Below are 21,023 nucleotides of genomic sequence, written 5' to 3'. Positions count from 1 at the left end.
CCTTGGTGAACATTTTATTTCTCTTTTTTGTCTTCAGTTCATCTTTACAAATGTGGTGCCAAGAGGCCAAGCTGTGGTTTATGCCTAAAGGCTAATCCAGATTTTGAATGTGGTTGGTGTTCAGGAGAAGGAAAATGTACCCTCAAGCAACACTGTCTACCTCTCGAAAACCCATGGTTAGAAATCTCAGGGACTCATGCAAAGTGCACAAATCCCAGGATAACTCAAGTAAGTAAAGAATGATCTTGCTGTATTGTTAAAACCTAGAATATTGCTGTTATATTGTTAAACATTCATTTTTTTTTTTTATTTATTTGTCTATAAGATTTTCAAACATGAAGATTAGATTAAGATGTACATTATTTATAACATTTATAAGGTTATTCACCACAGTGAACAGTCAAGGTGAATTCAGAGTGAATTTTAAATGTAAGGTTTATAGCCAAACTTAAAAAAAATACTTTCCATTCAGTAATGTTATCCAAACATTTTTCACTGGGAATTATGCAGAGTGTCCGCAGCAGTATAGGCGTCGGGATTACATTTCTGAATACCTGAGATGATCAATTCTATTAAATAAAATAAACAAAAAGAAACAAAATAAAGTGTCACATTATGTATATCTGAAAGTAGAAAACCTAGTAGGGAAATGACAGAGAAACCACTGTGAAATAAACAGTAACTTTGTGTCAGTTCAGGAAGGATAGTACAGGTAGGCTGAACACGTTTGGTCCCATGGTAAAATATAGGGATATTGTGCCCAAGCTAGGAAAAGAGGATGAGGTAGCATCCCTATCCAGATGCATGTTCAAGCGCTACACACTCCCTCCCATTAGAATTTGACTGTGGGCTGCCCCTGAAGTATTCTCAGGAAATGGTAGCTAGTGCATTGACATATTTTTTGAATGAATGCATGAATATATATATATATATATATATATATATATATATATATAAATATATATATATATATATATATATATATATATATATATATATATATATATAAACATTGATTTTCTCACCCTTCCCGGGTGGTATGTTCATTCTCAGGTCCTCTACTAGAGGTCTGGGAGTTTGAGGGTTCTGCACAGTATCTTAGCTGTTCCTAGAACTGCACTCTTCTGGACAGCGATCTCAGATGTCCCACCTGGTATCTGTTGAAGCCACTCACCCAACTTGGGAGTAACAGCCCCGTTTGCTCTTATCACAACTGTGACTACTACTGCCTTCACTTCCACATCCTTTCAACTTCTTCTTTCAGTCCTTGGTATTTCTCCACCTTCTTATGTTCTTTCTTCCTGATGCTACAGCCACTGCATATTTCCACATCCACCATGACTGCAGTCTTCGCGATGTCGCATTGGTTGGTCAGAACTTGCTTATCTGTCTGGATATTGAAGTCCCACAGGATCTTAGTCCTGTCATTCTCCACTACCCTTTGTGGTATCTCTCATCTGGACTTAGGCAGGTCCAATCCATATTCTGCAGAAGTTTTGGTACACAATCCCAGCAACTTGGTTGTGTCTCTCTGTGTATGCTGTTCCTGCTAACATCTTGCATCCGGCTACTAGGTGCTGGGCTGTCTCAGAGTGCCTGTTCCTGTGCTGCTAGGATTAGTGCCTCAGTGCTGTATTTTAGTCCTGCCTTTTCCAACCACTGGTAGGATTTTGTCATGTGAGCCACATACACTATCTGCCAGTGGTACACCCCATGGAGAGGTTTGTCTTGCCAAGGGACCTCCTCTTTTTCTGCATCCTCTATCTGTTGAAGTCTCATGCATTCCCTTAGTAGTTCATCTTTGGGAGCCATTGTCGTGATGTACTTGTGGATGCTCTGTGTTTTAATCCAGGACTGTGGCCTTGACACTCATTAGACCCCCGACCTCCTTCCTTCCGGCAGGTGTACAGTCTCTGGGTGCTGGACTTTGGGTAAAATCCTCCATTCATAGTGAGTAGTTTTCTGGTCTTGACATCCATGGTGACCAGTTCTTCTCGTGGCCAGGTTATTATTCCAGGGCATATGTGTTGATGGCTTGGATCTTGTTCTTGCCATTGAGCTGGGTCTTCAGGACCTCTTCCTTATGGTTGCCTATATAGTTGTATTTGTCTGGAATACATATTTTTTTATATCTTTTGCTTTAGTTTAAGATAAGAAGGATTTTTAAAGCAAAGAAAATTCATGTAACTATAGATTGAAAGAGTCAACCCTAAAAAATTTTTTATCACCTTGCTAACAATTATTTTAAGATCCTGTAAAACTTACGTTAACTAAGTTATAACACTATAATAATACTAATAATCGATAATATTTATACTTATGTAAAAAGTAAATTCACCTTTGTTTTATGACAGCCAAATGAACAACTTAATCTTAGCTTAAAATTGTTGTTAATTGATTTATGCAATGTATATTATTTCCCTAGCCTATTGCAAATTAGATGCTGAGTTTATTATTACTAGTCATTATTATGTCAATTAAAACCACGGTGCCACATTCTAAAGCAAGACAGTAACCACGCATATTTGAGAGTAGGACTATATGGGCAAATACGGTATTTAAACACCTACACACATACATGCACACACACATTTACTTTCTCTCGACCATTAATCAAAACTAACTCAATAGATAAAAAACAGATGAAGAATGAATAGTATTTTTTGAACACATAGTGTTTTTTTCACTGGCAGCTTTCCAAAAAGAGACATGCACCGGAAAGTATGCGAGCAGGCTTTGAAATCACCTAGCGTTATTTACGGGTGCTTGCATTTATATTGACACACTGTGAAATTAGATGGCTATAAAATTGCCCCAATGCTAAATACTTTGTAAGGATGACAAGCTGAGCTGTAACATTTTGCTACTGTTAGCAGCAGGTGTAAATTCTGACAGGTTGTTATGAGTCGATGTGTTTATTTCCATACAGAAACAGTGCTTCAGATTTCACAGTTAAGAAACGCCTGCTCCATATTTTTCATGAACTCTACATTATAACTGTTATTCGCTTTTCAATTAAAATGCAGGCAAACACATTTAAGATTCAATTTCTATCGCCATTCCCTGTCTACTGCACTAATAATTGTAATTTACATTTATATAGCACCGACAATACATTCTGCAATTTGTTCATAGATGCTAAGGTACTACACCTGCTTAAAATAATCAAATGTTTACAGTTGAGACACAGGGAAAGTCATGTCACGAACACTGTACGAATTTAGACAGGGCACAGTGACATTGGCTAGTTGTTACTTGTACATTATTTTGTCACAAGTGTGAATTGTTATGGCAAACATAGCATGTTCTGCAATTTATGACCACTTGTGACTGACAATGTAATTACCGTAAAGGATGCTACACTCTTCTGGATCCCAAGGTGCAACCGGGCCTGGGGTTGGCCAATCCTCACAATGTAATTTGCAGAAAATAAATGATTGTCCAGGCACTCAAGGTAAATCCAAAGTGAACAGGTTTATTGGAGCAGATGAAGGCAACGTTTTGGCCCACAACAAGGCCTTTGTCAAATTGTGGGCCAAAATGTTGCCTTCATCTGCTCCAATAAACCTGCTCACTTTGGATTTACCTTGAGTGCCTAGACCATCATTTATTTTCTGCAAATCACTTATTACTGATATACTTATCAGTGGAGTCAGTAGTGGCCCTACTTGCTCATGAAATAAAACCTGCATTAATTGTAAAGACAATGAAATATTTTATGCTGCCTGCCTTCAGTCTTATCTCATTCCTGTATACATAATATATGGGTTAACTGGCACTTTGAAGGATTTAAATGAAAAGACTTAGGTCATTATGCATTGTCATTTATGTGAGAAATACACGGAGGTTCCTGTTGTGAATCCACTTTAAACGATTGTGCAATAGATCAGCGGCTAATAAGCAGGTACTAGAATCCTTTATACCACATGCATTCCATTAACATGTGAATTTTTTGGCTTACACTGATAATTAGGAAAATGAGTGATAATTAATTTCTCTATTAGCAGAGTCAATATAATGGCTCATTATTAATTATATTCTACAAAATATTCAGCCAAGGCACGGCAAAAATGTCTATAAAAAAAAAAAATGATGAACTTTGGGAATTTGGTATATTTTATGAAATGTTTAATGTAGTTAAAAATACATTCAGATAAATGAAATGTGAATCAAATTAGTTTATTAAATAATATATGATATTGGATAAGCCTTCTCATCGCCCATTGATGCTATTAATTATTTAAGTGTAACTTTTAGGAGACATTATTCACTAACCCCATGGCATTAGCATAGAAATGTCGCTTAATCAACTAGTTTCTGTTGGAAAGGCAATTTTATTAAGCTTGATCTGGAAGGACTTCATCAAAGGACAAATGTGTTATATTCAAGTCTGAATGACAACATACTTGGATCACCAAAATCACCATGAATTAAAACTTCTCTACACACACACACGAATGAATGCATTTGTGCACTTCTCTTATATGGTAAAATAGTTTGTAAATGACATGGTGTCCTATCATGGCATAAACTGTATTGTAAATATACCTGACCAGAACCCAGGCATTTTTTTTTTTTATTTCATGAAAAGTCCAGATGGAATATAAATGAGTCTTGAGTGCTTATACCCAACTCTGCAACTAACTGTTGGCTAACACCATCTGTCAATCAAGTTATGCAGCAAAGGAAACTATTTACAGTCTAATATTACAATTAGAAAGCATAATAAAAATAATGTAAAACATAGACAGGAATAGGATGAAAAGTGTATTAGTCAACATTTAACAACAATGTAAAAGTCATCTGTTTTAATACACCTTTATTCATGAAAATCATAATTTCCCAACACTACAATGTAATTTTATATAAGTAGAAATAATGTTTCTGAATTTGCAGAACACAAACCATGTCAACCAGTCATATAATGGACTTTGCAATTCAAGACATTGTAACCTAATGTATTTCTTTCTATGTCACCTGTGGATAGAGTTCAATTAATTTATTTTTCTAATTTCTTTATTGCATACACTTACTATGAAAAATAAATAATGTATACACACATAACATTTCAATTCAAAGTTAGGTAGAATGCATATTTATTTTCAGTGTTAATCGTCTGTTGTATTGTGCCAGTTCCTCAATATTCCTACAGATTCCTACAGATTTTTTCACCATACCATTTTCTATTATTTTGTCTTGAGAATTCAATCTATATGTAATGTTAATTACCTAGTATTGTCTTTATCATTGCTTAGTAACTGTACGTCTGTGCGATGCTGTTAAACATTAAAAAAAAGTCTAGCCCAAAATGTTGGCAATTGTAACCAGGTTGGGGCAGTGTCCTGTCATTGACTAATTGTGTTTCACAAGCTTTATAAAATTTCAGATGAAGTTATTGAATAGATAGAATTGAACAAATTGTCCCATTAGATAAAAACATTTAAATGCATATTCAGACAGATAAAGAGATGCTTATGTTTCCATGATAAAACTCTTTAAGAATTCCAGCCTTGTACTAATTACAACCTAACACAAGTGCGCAATCCATCAAACTCCAGTGAATTTAATAGCTTTATAATGGTTTGTATTGCATTCAAATGAAATCAGGATGATACATTTATTGGCATGCTAACCAAGTATGTATACCATAATTAGACCTGTAAGGGCTGTCTTGAAAAAAACGGGAGGATGGTGCAAATGGTCACACCTGTAAGATTTTTGAACATGTAACAGAATGAACAATAAAACATTTAACTTTCTCAGTCAAAAATGTGAGATCACAGTTTACGGTGCATATTAATTCCCCAGGGAGCTTATATTCTTGCTAAATTGCAACATTTTATATTTTATGTTTTTTTTCCAGATAATACCCGTGACGGGTCCTCGTGAAGGAGGAACAAGAGTGACTATACGGGGAGAAAATTTGGGCTTGGAGTTTTCAGAAATCCAAAATGATGTAAAAGTTGCAGAGGTCAAATGCACACCTATCGCTGATGAATATATTCCCGCAGAACAGTAAGTGCTGATGTTAAGCGTGCACTGATAATCCTATTTATAAAGCAGATTAAGTTCTCAATAGACTGCATGATTTCTACACCTGGAACATGCTCCACTTGATCAAGCAAACTGAATGCAGGTTCAATGAACACCTGGAAGTGCTCCAGTATACCCTCCAATAATGCAGTCACCCTTCTGTGTTAATGATCACAAAGCTCTATGAAAGCCAGCATTAACTAGCAATTTTTCATATGAGATATTATGTCAAAGATTGAACTGTAGCGTTGCTTTTATCTAAAGAATATTCGTGAACTAAAGGATTTAGATCTGCTACTTGTGTTGAAGTGATTTGGTACATGAATTCATATTTCATTTAACTGAAAATACAGTGTGATGTTTTTTCCCCATGCCTACCTCAAATAATATTAACACTGAATTGTCAGGATTTTTTTGACACAAAGGAAAAAACTAAATCTCACTCATGAAGACATTACATTCCACAACTCATGAAGACATTACATTCCTCAAGGTAACCTTTCCACTAAAATTATTTTTTACAAGAGCAAAGCCATCTGAGTTTATTTGACCTCAGTAACTAAATGTGTTGATAAAGTAGCTACTGTAGCCTTTTAAACTTTGAAAATCATCCCACAACAAATTTTTATTGATAGACAGGCTGGAATGGATCTATGAGGCCAAAACTATTTCAATACATAAAATATAAATTTAACCCCTTAAGGACACACGACACGTGTGACATGTCATGATTCCCTTTTATTCCAGAAGTTTGGTCCTTAAGGGGTTAAAAGAGCCATTTTCTTGTAAAAGAAAATATACATGTACTTCTGCTGATCTAATTTAAATAAAGATGTTAGGGAGTTATTAACTAAGCATTAATTCATAAAGTGTATATATATATATATATATATATATATATATATATATATATATATATATATATATATATATATATATATATATATATATATATATATATATATATATATATATATATATATATATATATTGTGATTGGTTTTAGTATAAATTTTGCAAGTTAATTCACTGAGAGCAAATAAAACACCTAATAAACATCCAAATATGCAGCATCAAACCAATTTGTCAGTTTTAATGTGTTAAATAAATGTAGCTGTAATATAGTCACCCATCATTGAGGATTTTATCCTATCACAATGGTTGGCCCCTGCTCTGTTTTTGTTTGCTTTGTTTTACAATAAATTACCATAGCCACTGCTTGCTAATTAGTAGTTTTGGTGTCATTAGACAGAGTGGCCCAATGTCAATTCCATGCATATTGTGCAGTCATTTATTGGCTAACTTGGTCAGCTGTTGGCTCTCAGCCAATGAATGGCTATAAAATATAGAAAATAATATATAATATAGATGAAGCTGATCTTGCTATTGCAGAAGTGCAACTGCTATATTAGCAATAGTTGAGCAAGGTAGAAGCCTTCGGCCCCTAGTTTTTGCTAAAACTCTCAAAAACTAAGGTTTGACTTTGTTTTGAAACAGGATATGGTCAAGGCCATTTTTAACATTGATTGGACCCTAGGCAGGCATTTGCTTGGGGCCCCTGGATCCTTCACTCCCGTCCACACACTTCCACTCCCTGGCTTGCAATCCTGCCCTCCACCCCAACACAGTGGCAGAACTAATATAAAGAATGCCCTGGTGCAAGAGAATTTTTTTTGGTCTCCCCTCCAGCGCAAGAGTGTACAAATCCTACGATGCTGTGCCAGCTGGGGATCAACCATTTGATAATTTTCTCAGGGCTGTATTTATAAGCATTTGAATGTGAGCATGTTGTTGTATAGAATATGTGTGTGCATGTAGGGTGTAGTGTTGGTGTTTGAGTGAAGGGGTATGTTTCTATATACCTTTTGAGTTTGAATTCAGGGGTGTGTTTGTATGTAATGTTTGCAGGGGTGTGTTGCATGTTGTGTTTAATTGCTTGGATGAATAACATACATTTACAGATATACATACACATTAACACATTAACACACTTATACATGCACACATCTGGACACATGCACACACTGACATAAAGAGACTGGTGTATAGACACACAAACACATACATACACACACACTTCCTCCCAGCAGGCAGGTAGACAGGGGCCTGTCCGGAGCACTGCAGCTGCAGTATCCCAGTGGGCTGTTTAGACCTGGTTGTGGGCAGGGGGCCCACAGGGCAGCTGCCTGGGCCCCCCCAGAAGTAACTGGGCCCAGGGCAGCTGCCCCGTTTGCCCCGCGTTAAAGATGGCCCTGGAGATGGTACCTGACGCCTAATGGCAACATAACCCCTGTATTAATATGAAGTGGTTATGGTGCACAGAGTGGTCCTTTTAATCATTGATTCTACACATTTGTTGTTCATAACATGAGTTCTCTAATAGAGATAATGTGGTTGAAATATTATTATATTCGTATTTGCAATTTATAATCTTATTTGTAAAAGACTATTGTAACATAACAAATTAATGTTAAAAAGTTTAATGTTATTGTAAAGTAAATTTAAGTAATTTATAAATATTAGACTTGTGCATGAATTGATTGTCCCCCCGAAAAAAAAGGAAATATAGCTTAGTTGGTCCAAAATCCGTTCAAATGGTTTTTCCATTTGCACACATTTTGTCCATGCAAACGATTCTGGAAAAAAATTCGGACAAACCTGAAGGGTGCAAAAATTAGCCAATCAGTGTACTGCAAAACATAAATATTATAGATATATTTTTCAGTACTGTTAAAGGTACGTTTTCGTGACATTTGGTTCACAGATCAAGTGAGAATAAGTATATAAAAGAGTGATCAATCATCTTTTTCCCATCAATTAACTTTTTTTATGGCTCCAGTGATGGAAGTCTGAATCATGTAGCAAACAAAAATGTTTGTCCATTGTCTCTCTTGTTTGCTTCATGTGCCATTTTGAATCTCAGAATTCAGATGACGCTCCAATCACCCAAAATTGGGATGAATTGAAATATGCTTGATTAAGATTAGCAATTATCAGTTGAATTTTTTTTTTTAAGTTTGAGGTAATCATCTTTGAATTTTAAAATGTTTTAAGGACCACTCCACACCTTAAAAGCAAGCTGAAGTGCTTTATAGGTGAGAAGTACCCTCATTTAACCCCAGTTTATAAAAGTGCTGATTTCTATGAGAAATCAGCACTTTTATAAATTAACTGGGGAACTCCCCCCTGGCTGTCAATCAAACAGCCAGGGAGGATTCCTTCCTACCTCCATTAGCTCCCCTGAGCTAACGGAAGTGACAGGCACACTCTATTTGTGTGTGCCTGCCTCCCCCTCGTTCCCTAAGAGGCCTCAGATCAGCTTCAGCAGTGTACCAGTGTGCACAAGCTAGCACACGTGCGTGCACCTGGGGACCAAGTCACGGGCTTCTTAATGAGGAGCCTCTGTTTGGTTATTTCCCTGTGAAGAGACTGAAAGTCTCTTCCGGGAAAAAGGGTTAGGGGCTTACAAAGGCTGCAGTTATAAGAACTGCAGCTTTAGTAATCTATTCTAGACTATACGTCCAATAAATACATATGCATGTATGTATTCAATTGGTGTATATCTACTAAACTATCAGTGTTTATGGGGGGTGGGTTGGAAAAGTGGAGTGGTTCTTTAATGAACATTACTAATAAAAGATGTGCACAAAACATGTGCTGTTAGCAGCCAATCAGAATCTGTATTCCACTGTGCAACTCCTAGCTTATTGCTCAGCAGGAAAAAAAGAAACGGTTTTGGAATCCTGAGTTTATTCGGTTAATATCTAGCGCATATAAATATAACTCATCTTGTATGGAATATCATCATCTAACTTTTACAGTGTATAGTTTCACAAACTATAGTATTTGTCAGTTTATCAGTAGCTAGAATACCTGGGTCTGCTCTAATAAAATGACACTGAAAAAAGATTTTTGTTTTTACCAACAGAATTGTGTGTGAAATGGGTGATGCCAAACCTAGCCAGCATGCTGGATTTGTGGATGTCTGTGTGGGAGAGTGCAGACCACAATTTATGGCAAGATCCTCACTGCTTTACTATTTTGTGGTAAGTACAAATCCAACAGTTCATTGTACAGCAATTTAATGTTAAACAATTCAAATGATTATTCAAAGCTGTGTTTTCTGTTAAGCATTTTTATGCATGTTGTGTGTGCATGATATTGAAACAGTTAATCAAGTAAACTTGTAACAGTTACACCAGACAGGTGCTTTATAATGAAATACACAATTCATATTCTGTTGTGTAGTAGATTCGGATTGATTTCAGCATTGTCAAGTGCTGGACAGCTCGCAAATAATTAGTTTAAACTGCAAGTCACTAGTTTTGACACCATAAAACCACTTTATCATGCTGTTCTTAAGTTTACCCCTTTATCATTCTGGGATTTTTTTACGTGAGACCCTATAGAAAAGGCCTTCAGAATGCCACTAGCACAATACTGTTTTATATTCATATAGTATTATACATAAATGGTGTTTAATTTGGTTAGTCCTCAGATGTTTAGTGGCAGTGGTTCTAAGTCCCAGAATCAGGACTGAATAAAGGTTCAAAGCTAATGTCATGTATTTAATTTTCTCCCCTTTCAAAAAAAGGTTAACAACCTCTAGAATAGTACAATTAGGGCATAAATAAGCAAGAGGCCCTCTAAATGAACTGGTAAAGACTAATAGCAGGCTTCAGATTTTCAACAAGGCAATCCATAAAAACAGGAGAGCAATCCAAAAAAACAAGTAGGAAGGAAACTTCCTCATTATCATATTGGCAGCCAAGGATGTCAGTGCCACACACCATAACCACTATAAAATGAAGTAGTTTTTATAGTGCTTTGAGTGTCCTTTTAAGAAGATTTCAAAGTAAACGTTTTCTAGGAGAGCATCAGTCAAGCAAATATCCAGGTACAGATGAAAAGGTCACTCAGTGGTTTTCAGACATTATCACTATGTAGTTAAACAAACCAAAAGGACTGAAACAATTAGATTTTTTTTTTAGATGTTATTATTGAATATTGGAATGACAATATCTATAAGGGACCCATACTCATGTTGATCTTCTACACTACACAAAGATCCTTCTATGGAAACGTAAGCCTTGTATTTGGACTTTACAGAACTTTAACAACAACTCTAGGCTAAGCTAAAATCTTATATAGATAATAACATTTATTACGACCTTGTCACCACATTTTTCTGTAAGGTTTTGTTAGATGTAATGTCTACTCTCTAACAGGGTACATTTCTTATAGATAGCTTCTGAAGTTTCAGAATTGATGCTTCTTCTAAATTTATAGGAAACGTACTGGCAAATTTACCTCAAGTTTTGTTTTGCTTTTTTGAATTGAAAAAGTAGATGGGATTACATGTGTTCTTAAACTAGACTTGCAAACTGTTTTTCAATGCTTGAAACCAAAGAATCTCCAGAGCCTCTGATGAAAAGCATTGAAATAAAGAGTGATTTCCCCCCCCCTGTAACTTTGTAGTTCATCACATCTATTGTTGCAACAACTTAATCCGGAAGTGTTTCTAAGTGTTCATTAACACTAAATTGCATTGGGATGCCTGTGGGAAAAGCATGCGAGATCCGCACAAGGATCTAATGAGTTTGTAATGATGGAACATTTGAAGTGAAGTGTTACTGAAAATTGACTGCATTGCACACTTTCCTTAATTATTTCATCTGAAAAGGGCACATTAAGAAACAGAGTTTATCTCTCAGAGAATTTACCTCTGCCTCTTCATAGTTATGGGTAATGTGACTTGATTTTAGCAATTCGTTTCCTCTTGACTAGCACAGAGCGAGAGCTGAATTGGCACCAAATCGTCATGTCAAGCTCAGCAAAGATTTTGTATGCATTTTTTCATACAATTTGGATCAGTTCTCCAGAAAATATTATTAGAACTATGTAAATGCTATCAGGCTAAGCGTGCTAATATCCAGAATGCAAACAACATGCTATCCAAATGCCTGAATAAACTGATGTTTAATATGGCTATGTGCTTGTATTAGCATGTGTGTGTGTATATATGTTCTTCCTTACTTTATATGTGCGCCTATACTTCAATGAAATTGAAAAAAACAATATTGCTATCAGACATTTTGGAGTGCTCTGTGCATAGATTGTGTTTACCTCCAGTCTTTTTTCATGCTTTCTTCATTATATCCCCTTGTTTTCATTTCCCAATCTCTGCAATCCTTTTCTCTTTCCCTTAACAATTCCTTCTTCGTCCAGCAGTTCCTTTATCTTGCTCACCATTTTTGTCTTTTTAAGCCCCCCATTCACACCACAATACAGATTAATGAAGAGCACAGACACACAACAAAAATGAAAACAAAATAAATGTTTACATTTTGCAAGGATTCTTAAAATCACCTATTATAACAAATAAACATGGGGATTCAGTTACAACACATTCAATTACAACATATTATGTACCACTACATCTCAGTAACCCAATATCGGTGCGTCCTACACTAATGTTAACATGGGAGATTAACATGCTAACTGCAATACGCACTGCTTAAACTGATTCCAGAGACTCCTCAATTTATGCTTTCCTGTGGTCACCTCCAAAGGGGCACCTATAATGCAGAGGAGGGGTGCTCTGCCCAAAAGGAATCTGGTATGGATTCCAAATCTACACAGAAAAAAATGGGAATATTTGTTGCTAAGAAAGGTTATTTTAAGCAGCCTTGTAAAATTTAAAACTTTATTTTTTATGTGTGTGCACAGTTCCTTTATCTGTATTTTGCACATATTTTGGTGTTTGTCTGGGTGTGCTACAATTTCCTATTTTCCCAGCTCATGCCATCTTGGTAACACTCCTAGGTTATATATACACAGGAGTAGGCGTTTCCTTGAGTCCACGAGTCTGAACACAGATTCAAGCAGAGTAGTAAAACAATTGTATACACAACACTGCTCGGGTAATAATTTCCCACCAAACCCCACAACTCTCTCTCCTCACATGTAAAATTTGGCTGTTTTGGATCAACCCATGTATCTGTATTCCCCATTTTTTTTTTTTACAAAATGTAAACATTTCCCTTTCTAAAAATGATGTTTACATTTGCTACACATTTAGTGCTGACAGACTGATAGCCTCTAAAAGGCACTTCCTCTCTAAAGAGTGTTGAAAATCAAAGACATTTTTGTTCAGGTTCATCATACACAGGATGATGCATTTGGAATCATTGCTTCTCTATGATATAAATCTGACTGACAGTGCAGCAATTGGCACACATGCACTGTAGGCCCCCCATGGACAGATATTAGCAAACCTGGTGATCTCACAGAAGATTGTGTATCTGCAGAGAGGAGTCTTTCCAGAAAGATACATTTTGTGGCCTTTATTTTTATTAGGTAAAAAGTGTGTTATTTGTTTGTGTGTGTGTGGACTGAATATGTGAGAGTAGGGAACACACTAAAAATAAATGCATTTATGTTCATTTTTTCTAATTTTAGAGTGTTCCTCTTAGAAAGACAGAACATGTTCAGCACCTCAGTTGTGAAAAATGCAGGAAAGATATTATATACATATTGTACAACATATTTAGAATCAACAGGTTCATCAACTTTTTAGTCCTTTTCAAAAGAGAAGAGAAATTACAAATGCTCCTTTGTTTTCCTTGCAGTACATTACATGAAATCAGAGATGAGCCTACAGCTGACATCTAGGGGTCGTTTCCTATTTTCCTCTGTTTAATATAGATTGACCAAAATCATTTTTAGCTGTAAATAACTTTAGTCAGTAATGAAACATATTGATTGTGATTCAGTAGACACCGGTGACCTTCAGTCTATGCATGGTTGGACATGTACTGATATTTGTACAACGTTAAGGACAAAACAAGTATTGCAGAATTGTATCAGTGGCAATAAGTACGATCGATATAGGCTGGGAACCTGCAGAGCTTCTTTTCTGCAAACCAAGATAAACATGTTTGGAAATAATTGTTAGGTTTGACATTTGTATCATACTCATGTCCTTGGACTGGATCTTAATCGCATACAACTTTCAATCAAGTGGCTCAAACAACATTTCCAACAGAAGTGTGATCATACAATACGAACAACATACGCAGCAACTTACGAGTTTTACTCTTCTTCCACTATAAGTTGTAAATTCCTCATTTTATACGTATGTCTGTTATTTATTTCTAGAAAAAACTTTTTTAGGTATGGCAGAACTCAGCCGATGCAACTTTATTGTTTTTGTATGTAAAAGTATCCTCTATGTATTGTCTTATTTACATGGAATACAGTAAAACATTATAAAGATTGCTGTCAGAATATAAGAGGAGCTAATTTAATTCCTCATTTAAAGTCTGATTTCATAAAATTATTTTGAATTTTTGCCTCATTAATACCCCCTTAACCCATGTGCAGCAGGCGCGTGATTCAATGTAAGCAGTGGGAGTCCAGTGAAGATCCTAATAGCCATGAAGCATTCATACATTGTTCCTGCCACTCTCCTACAAAACTAGCAGAGGTAATCTAATGGAGTAGGTGGAATATGTCAGTTTCCAAACTATATTTGCAAATCCATCCAACCCATTCAGTAAACATTAACCTCAAGATTTCTTCAAGAGCTTTTCATTCATGAGGAATATAGCCAGTAGGCTAGAGATTCCAGATTTAATTTTATTTTGCGATAGAGGGATATTTTATATTTTGTACAGTTTAATCAGGTTATGTCTTTTATGATAGAAGATCTGCAAACAAGGACAATAATTTATTTATAAAAGGTTATACCATCCGCCTTTCCTTCCTAATCACTATTAAAGATTGGCAGGGTATTTACATTTTGAGATGCTTTGGTAGTTTGGTAGCTCAAGTGTAGGGACTCTAATTCACCAGGGTGGAAGGGGTAGCGCCTGGTTCTATTTGGTGTAATTGGGGCATTTGTATTTATTGGGCCCAAACTGATTGGACATGTCATGATTTTGTTAGTTTTGGGCAAATGGCTTGGGTAGCCCTTTGTCTTTATTATTATATTTGCCTTCACTCCAACTTACACAAGATGGAGAAAGTGGCAAGGGCTCATCATTATTAGTATTATAATCTAGCCTATTACAATATAGAGTTGAGGAAGGGGTTGGGCTATTTGGTGACAAATATCCAGATTAACAATTCTCTCACTCGGGGATGGGGAGGCTGTACTTTGACTTCCCTGGTAAGTATAAGGCTTTTGTGCAAAACTATTACAGAAAGTTCACCATCTCATTATAGATATTTTCATTATATGAACTTATGGATTTTTCCATTTATGTCTTGTGGAACCTTACAGTTAGTCACATTTGGTCACACAAGACATAGAATTAACCCCCTCCACAAAACATGCATATACACCCTTTTTGTATTTCCTCCTTACTTATTTTATTCACATTTTACTCCGATTGGAATGCACACTTTACATGCACTTATTTTTTAATACCGCGTCACTATGGCAACCAGACGCCTTCCCGACCTTCTGGTCAGGTATGATGACATCACACGCCGGTCACACGCGCACAGTACAGCATTCACTCAGGGATCTGGGGATCACACCTGCACTGGGTAAGTGATTATCTTTATAATTTATGCCCTATATACGATTTACTCACTTGTATTTACATCTTGACAAAGACCTTTTGGGTCGAAACGTTGATCATTTGGTATCACATATAAAGTTTTCTAAACAAATCCTCTAGAGTGCTCTTTTCAACATCCTGTATATATAATATCTATCTATATATATATATATATAGATATATATATATATAGATAGATATTATATATACAGGATGTTGAAAAGAGCACTCTAGAGGATTTGTGTGATCCCCAGATCCCTGAGTGAATGCTGTACTGTGCGCGTGTGACCGGCGTGTGATTTCATCATACCTGACCGGAAGGTCGGGAAGGCATCTGGTTGCCATAGTGACGCGGTATTAAAAAATAAGTGCATGTAAAGCGTGCATTCCAATCGGAGTAAAATGTGAATAAAATAAGTAAGGAGGAAATACAGAAAGGGTGTATAGATGTATGATACACAACTGATCTATCAAATCATACGAAAAATGTCTATTGAATGAAAAGCCCAAACCAATGGAATACCGAAGGAAAGATTGAATGAGGATGTAATCATGAGTGGATGGATGGGGTGGATGGGGAGTGGATGTTGTGAGTAAAGCAAAAAAATGAAATATGTGTGTGCCCAAAAGTAAAACTAGAAAACGTGAAAATATCCCCATAAACAGGTGTGTAATGGAGGACAAGGGTGATAAAAAAAAGGGAAGTGATGTGTAAGTGAGAGGGAGAGGAGATGAGGAAAGAGTGTAATCGTGGGAAATGAATAGAAGAGAGTGGAGAGGCGTGGGCTATATACAAACCTAAGTGCATATATACATATATATAAAGATAGATCAATGACTTATATGGCAGGGTAGAGAATAATACAGTCAAAGGAACATGAACATATTACTAATTTCTGAACAGAGAGCAAAACAAACTTAGATGGAATATGAAGATATTCACACGAAAGTGATATGAATAGTAATCTTAATAAGAATAATAACATTGTTAAGACTATGGCCACAAGAATCAATAAAAGTATAAGGGAAAGAGATATGAATATAAATATGGAAATGTGCAAATGAATGGTCCGAACTAATGAAGAAAAAAGAAAAAAGAAAGAATAATAATAAAAGATAATAATGATGAAAAAAATACATAAGGAAATATATAAAGAGACATGTAAAAACATATAAGAAAATATAAGAAACTGTGTACAATTATGATCACAAAACAAATTCAAGTAAAATTCGAAAAACATTCAAAAGAAGGTTTTGAAATGATCGTGTCTCCAAAAACGAGTTGAAGGAGATATATTCATTAAGACCTTTCGGTTGCACTGTGTCCAATGTCTTAATCCAGTAGGTTTCTCTTACTTTATATATATATATATTCCCGGGAACCTGAATGCAATCTAGTGAATATCCAGTCACTCTGTTCGGAAGCCATTTTTGTAACATAGTTGCAGCTAGGCTATCTAGTAAACTGCATTGGCATGAACCTATTAATTGATCACTTAATGTGAAGTTCTTTAAGGTAGCAATATATCTGTATTTCCGAACATAAATGCCAGATTGCAAAGCTGCAGAAAAGTTTTGAAACTAAAGTACTTTCTAAAATTATAATTTACTATCTATTATCTCTCTCTCTCTGGTATTCTTTTGTTTGCATGAATAAAACAATTTAGACAAGGGGAAAAAAATAATCTTACTATGATTGTATTGCAAATAGAAAATAAAACATTCATAACTACAGCCTTGAATTATTAATATTTCATTTAATATTTTTCATTCTTCATAATAATGTAAACTACTGTTAACTTAAAAATAATGGATTTTTGAAACTACACACTTGGTTACATGAGGAACTGACATATTGCACTGCAGTTGATAAGGCAAGCATTATGGAATATATTGTTTACGGCATCTGTAGTCCAAGATATTCTATATTCCTAGGTTAAAGGAGAAAAAGTTCTCAACGTGACCCAGTATGAACTTGCCTGAAGTGACATTTGTTATGAAGTACCACTGAAGTCAAGTATTCATGGCTTCATAATAGTCCTGTTTAAATACAGTGAGGGAAAGAAGTATTTGATCCCCTGCTGATTTTGAAAGTTTGCCCACTGACCAAGAAATTATCAGTCTATAATTTTAATGGTAGGTGTATTTTAACAGTGAGAGACAGAATAACAAAAAAAAAAAAATCCAGAGAAATGCATGTCAAAAAAGTTATAAATTGATTTGTATGTCATTGACTGAAATAAGTATTTGACCCCTTCGACTTAGTACTTGTTGGCAAAACCTTTGTTTATTGTAACATTTATTGTAGTTGGCCACCAGGTTTGCACACATCTCAGGAGGGATTTTGTCCTATTTCTCTTTGCAGATCCTCTCAAAGTCATTAAGATTTCGAGGCTGACGTTTGACAATTTAAACCTTCAGCTCCCTCCACAGACCTTGCGGGCGCTACAGGGTTTCAATCCTTCACGGCGTAGTGTGTTACCAATTGTTTTTGTGGTGACTATGGTCCCAGCTGCCTTGAGATCATTAACAAGATCCTCCCGTATAGTTCTGAGCTGATTCCTCATGATCATTGAAACTCCACAAGGTGTTTCTTCCATTTGCGAATAATCGCACCAACTGTTGTCACCTTCTCACCGTTCACTACTTGGTGATGGTCTTGTAGCCCATTCCAGCCTTGTGTAGGTCTACAATCTTGTTCCTGAAATCCTTGGACAGCTTTTTGGTGTTGGCCATGGTGGAGAGTTTGGAATCTGATTGATTGATTGATTGCTTCTGTGGACAGGTGTATTTTATACAGGTAATGAGCTGAGATTAGGAGCACTCCCTTTAAGAGAGTGCTCCTAATTTCAGCACGTTACCTGTATAAAAGACACCAGGAATCCAGAAATCTTGCTGATTGATAGAAGATCAAATGTTATTTCACTCATTGACATGCAAATCAATTTATAACTTTTTTGACATGCATTTTTCTGTATTTTGGGGGGGCTATTCTGTCTTTCACTGTTAAAATAGACCTACCATTAAAATTAAAGACTGATCATTTCTTTGTCAGTGGGCAAACATTCAAAATCAGCAGGGGATCAAATGCCTTTTTTCCTCACTGTAGATACAAAGTTCAGCCTATTGCCTTTCATGTGCTGATTTCTACCTCTACTTACTTAATTTATCTTTTATATTATGCTATTCTTTTTGAGAGAGGAATATTTAGTAGTTGTGCTTAAGGGCACATTAGGTATAAATATGACTGAGTAAAGAGTATTTCATAAAAACTGGGTGGGCAAAGCATGCTGGGACATGTTCTGGGCTTTACAAAAATAACATTTGCCATCTTATTAGTGTAATGTTGTACTGACATTATTAAGACAATCCCCATGCATTATACAATGTACAAGACGCTAAAGGGACACCAGGCTTTGCTAGGGGCGGGCTATACTGTTACTACTTAATAATTATTCTAAGTTAGAAGACACATAATGCTGCTTAACAATTAATTTTGCTTAAATAAAATAACACATTTATCTGTACCTTCTTTGTTTTAATCAATATGTGATTACACTTCCGATTTAAGTGATATTATTGAATCTGGGATATCTTTGCATTAAAGCATCAGGTTCCACATTATGTGATTTAATGATATATAGATAACACCTTCTGGAGTGGTAAATTATATTTATTGTTAAAATATATTGTGCTGTCAACCATTTTAAAGTGTGCAATTGCAATCTAATACTGAATATAATGCAGTTATTGGAAGCAACTAACTTAATTTTATAGCGGTATACCACCGTAAATAAAACATTAATGTTTTACACATACATTATTTTACTAATGGGGTGGTTGACAAAGATGTTGGGTTTTTTTATTGTCACAAAAAACATTTTGAAAAGTCTAATGGGAAATTCAATAACACTCTTCAGCCTATATTTCCATTTTCAGAAGACACAATACAAGCCACTAATGCATGAAAAATAAAACAAAATAAAACATTAAAGTGGGCGGTGATCATGGACCAAGTTGGATAGTTTAAATAAAGCACACACTTGATGCTCTTGGTTGTACAACCTCATTCTATTGATATCATGTCAAGGAGCCCATAGACTTTCCAACAGGGCTTTCCAATAAAGTGGGAATCCAAAGTGAATTTCAAATTTAAGATCAAAACAGCTGAACTGGGAAAACTCTTTAACTCGGCTATGCTTTTAGATGAGCTAGTATGGCCTTAAATTTGAAATTCACTTTGAATCCACTTAAAATTCTAACTTTTGTGATTAACCCTGCAAGTTCATACTACAAGCTCAATCTTGGTTGAAGATCCAGTCTGGAGCTGAGTTTGGTGACTCACAGAAGCTGGTGGTTCAACGTGTCCCACAATTCGAGTAGCTAGGTTTTGTTTTCTTGTATGCATTGTGTATACTGCAAGGTCACCAGATCTAGAAACATAGAATGTGACGGCAGATAAGAACCATTCGGCCCATCTAGTCTGCCCAATTTTCTAAATACTTTCATTAGTCCCTGGCCTTATCTTATAGTTAGGATAGCCTTATGCCTATCCTATGCATGCTTAGACCCCATCACTGTGTTAAACTCTACCACTTCAGCCGGAAGGCTATTCCATGCATCCACTTCCCTCTCAGTAAAGTAATACTTTCTGATATTATTTTTAAATAATAATTATTTGTTAAGAAATGTTACTTTAATTGTTAATAATGCTGTGTTATAACTATGAATCATCAAATCTAGATGGCTCTTGTTTTATTTCCCTTCTTGTGGTTAGACTTACCAGTCTTTAATATGAACTGGACTCTATATTTTACCACGCCCAGGGATAGCATGTAGTATTTTTTATTCCTTAGCACAAACTATCTCTAATCTGATTTAAAATGCCACCGTGAATTCTCCATGTACCAATGTACTCTGGTCTGCTGTAATTTCCATTTAGATGTCATTACATTACGCTACATTGCCGGCAGCAATTAAAACATTTACCTTCATCATGTTTAGAGGACACCTAAAATTCCCACAATAGGAAACACTCAAATATAAATGAACTGAATACAGCAAGGCGGTTCAGATTTCGTATTTCATAAAGTGATTGAATCCATTGCTTGGGAATGTTCTGCCATTCCTTCCTAGCTATAAAAGAAAGCTCATCATTTGAATGCAGACATTCTCTTCTCACACGAATCTTATGAGTATTTCCATTAAAATGCTAATCTAGTATACACTCCACATTTCCATCTGCGAAATAGACATTTCTATATGAGTTTACTTTTATATCATTGAAATACTCAGTGTCAGGTTATAATCATATGGTGTCACGTTCTAAATCCAAAAATGAAGCTCTTTAAGATGAAGGGAGGCCAAGGTTAAACATCAGCAATGTTAAATAATGTCAGAGGACGATTCAGCCTTGCACAG

The 21,023-nt window shown here is 35.7% G+C and overlaps 1 protein-coding gene across 1 annotated transcript in view; it reads left to right on the top strand.

Annotated features, from left to right (window-relative positions):
* The window catches only part of PLXNA4 (plexin A4), a 673,785-nt gene that overhangs the window by 537,130 nt on the left and 115,632 nt on the right, over window positions 1–21,023 (top strand). The window contains exons 12-14 of the mRNA XM_063448298.1: window positions 38–228; window positions 5,864–6,015; window positions 9,962–10,079. Of these exons, the coding sequence (XP_063304368.1) occupies window positions 38–228; window positions 5,864–6,015; window positions 9,962–10,079 (461 nt within the window). The remainder of the gene's footprint in view (window positions 1–37; window positions 229–5,863; window positions 6,016–9,961; window positions 10,080–21,023) is intronic.

This window comes from Pelobates fuscus, chromosome 3 (genome assembly GCF_036172605.1).
Source record: "Pelobates fuscus isolate aPelFus1 chromosome 3, aPelFus1.pri, whole genome shotgun sequence".
NCBI classification, from domain to species: Eukaryota; Metazoa; Chordata; class Amphibia; order Anura; family Pelobatidae; genus Pelobates; species Pelobates fuscus.
The sequence above is the reverse complement of the archived record's forward strand: the minus strand, read 5'-3'. Positions and strand labels throughout refer to the sequence as shown.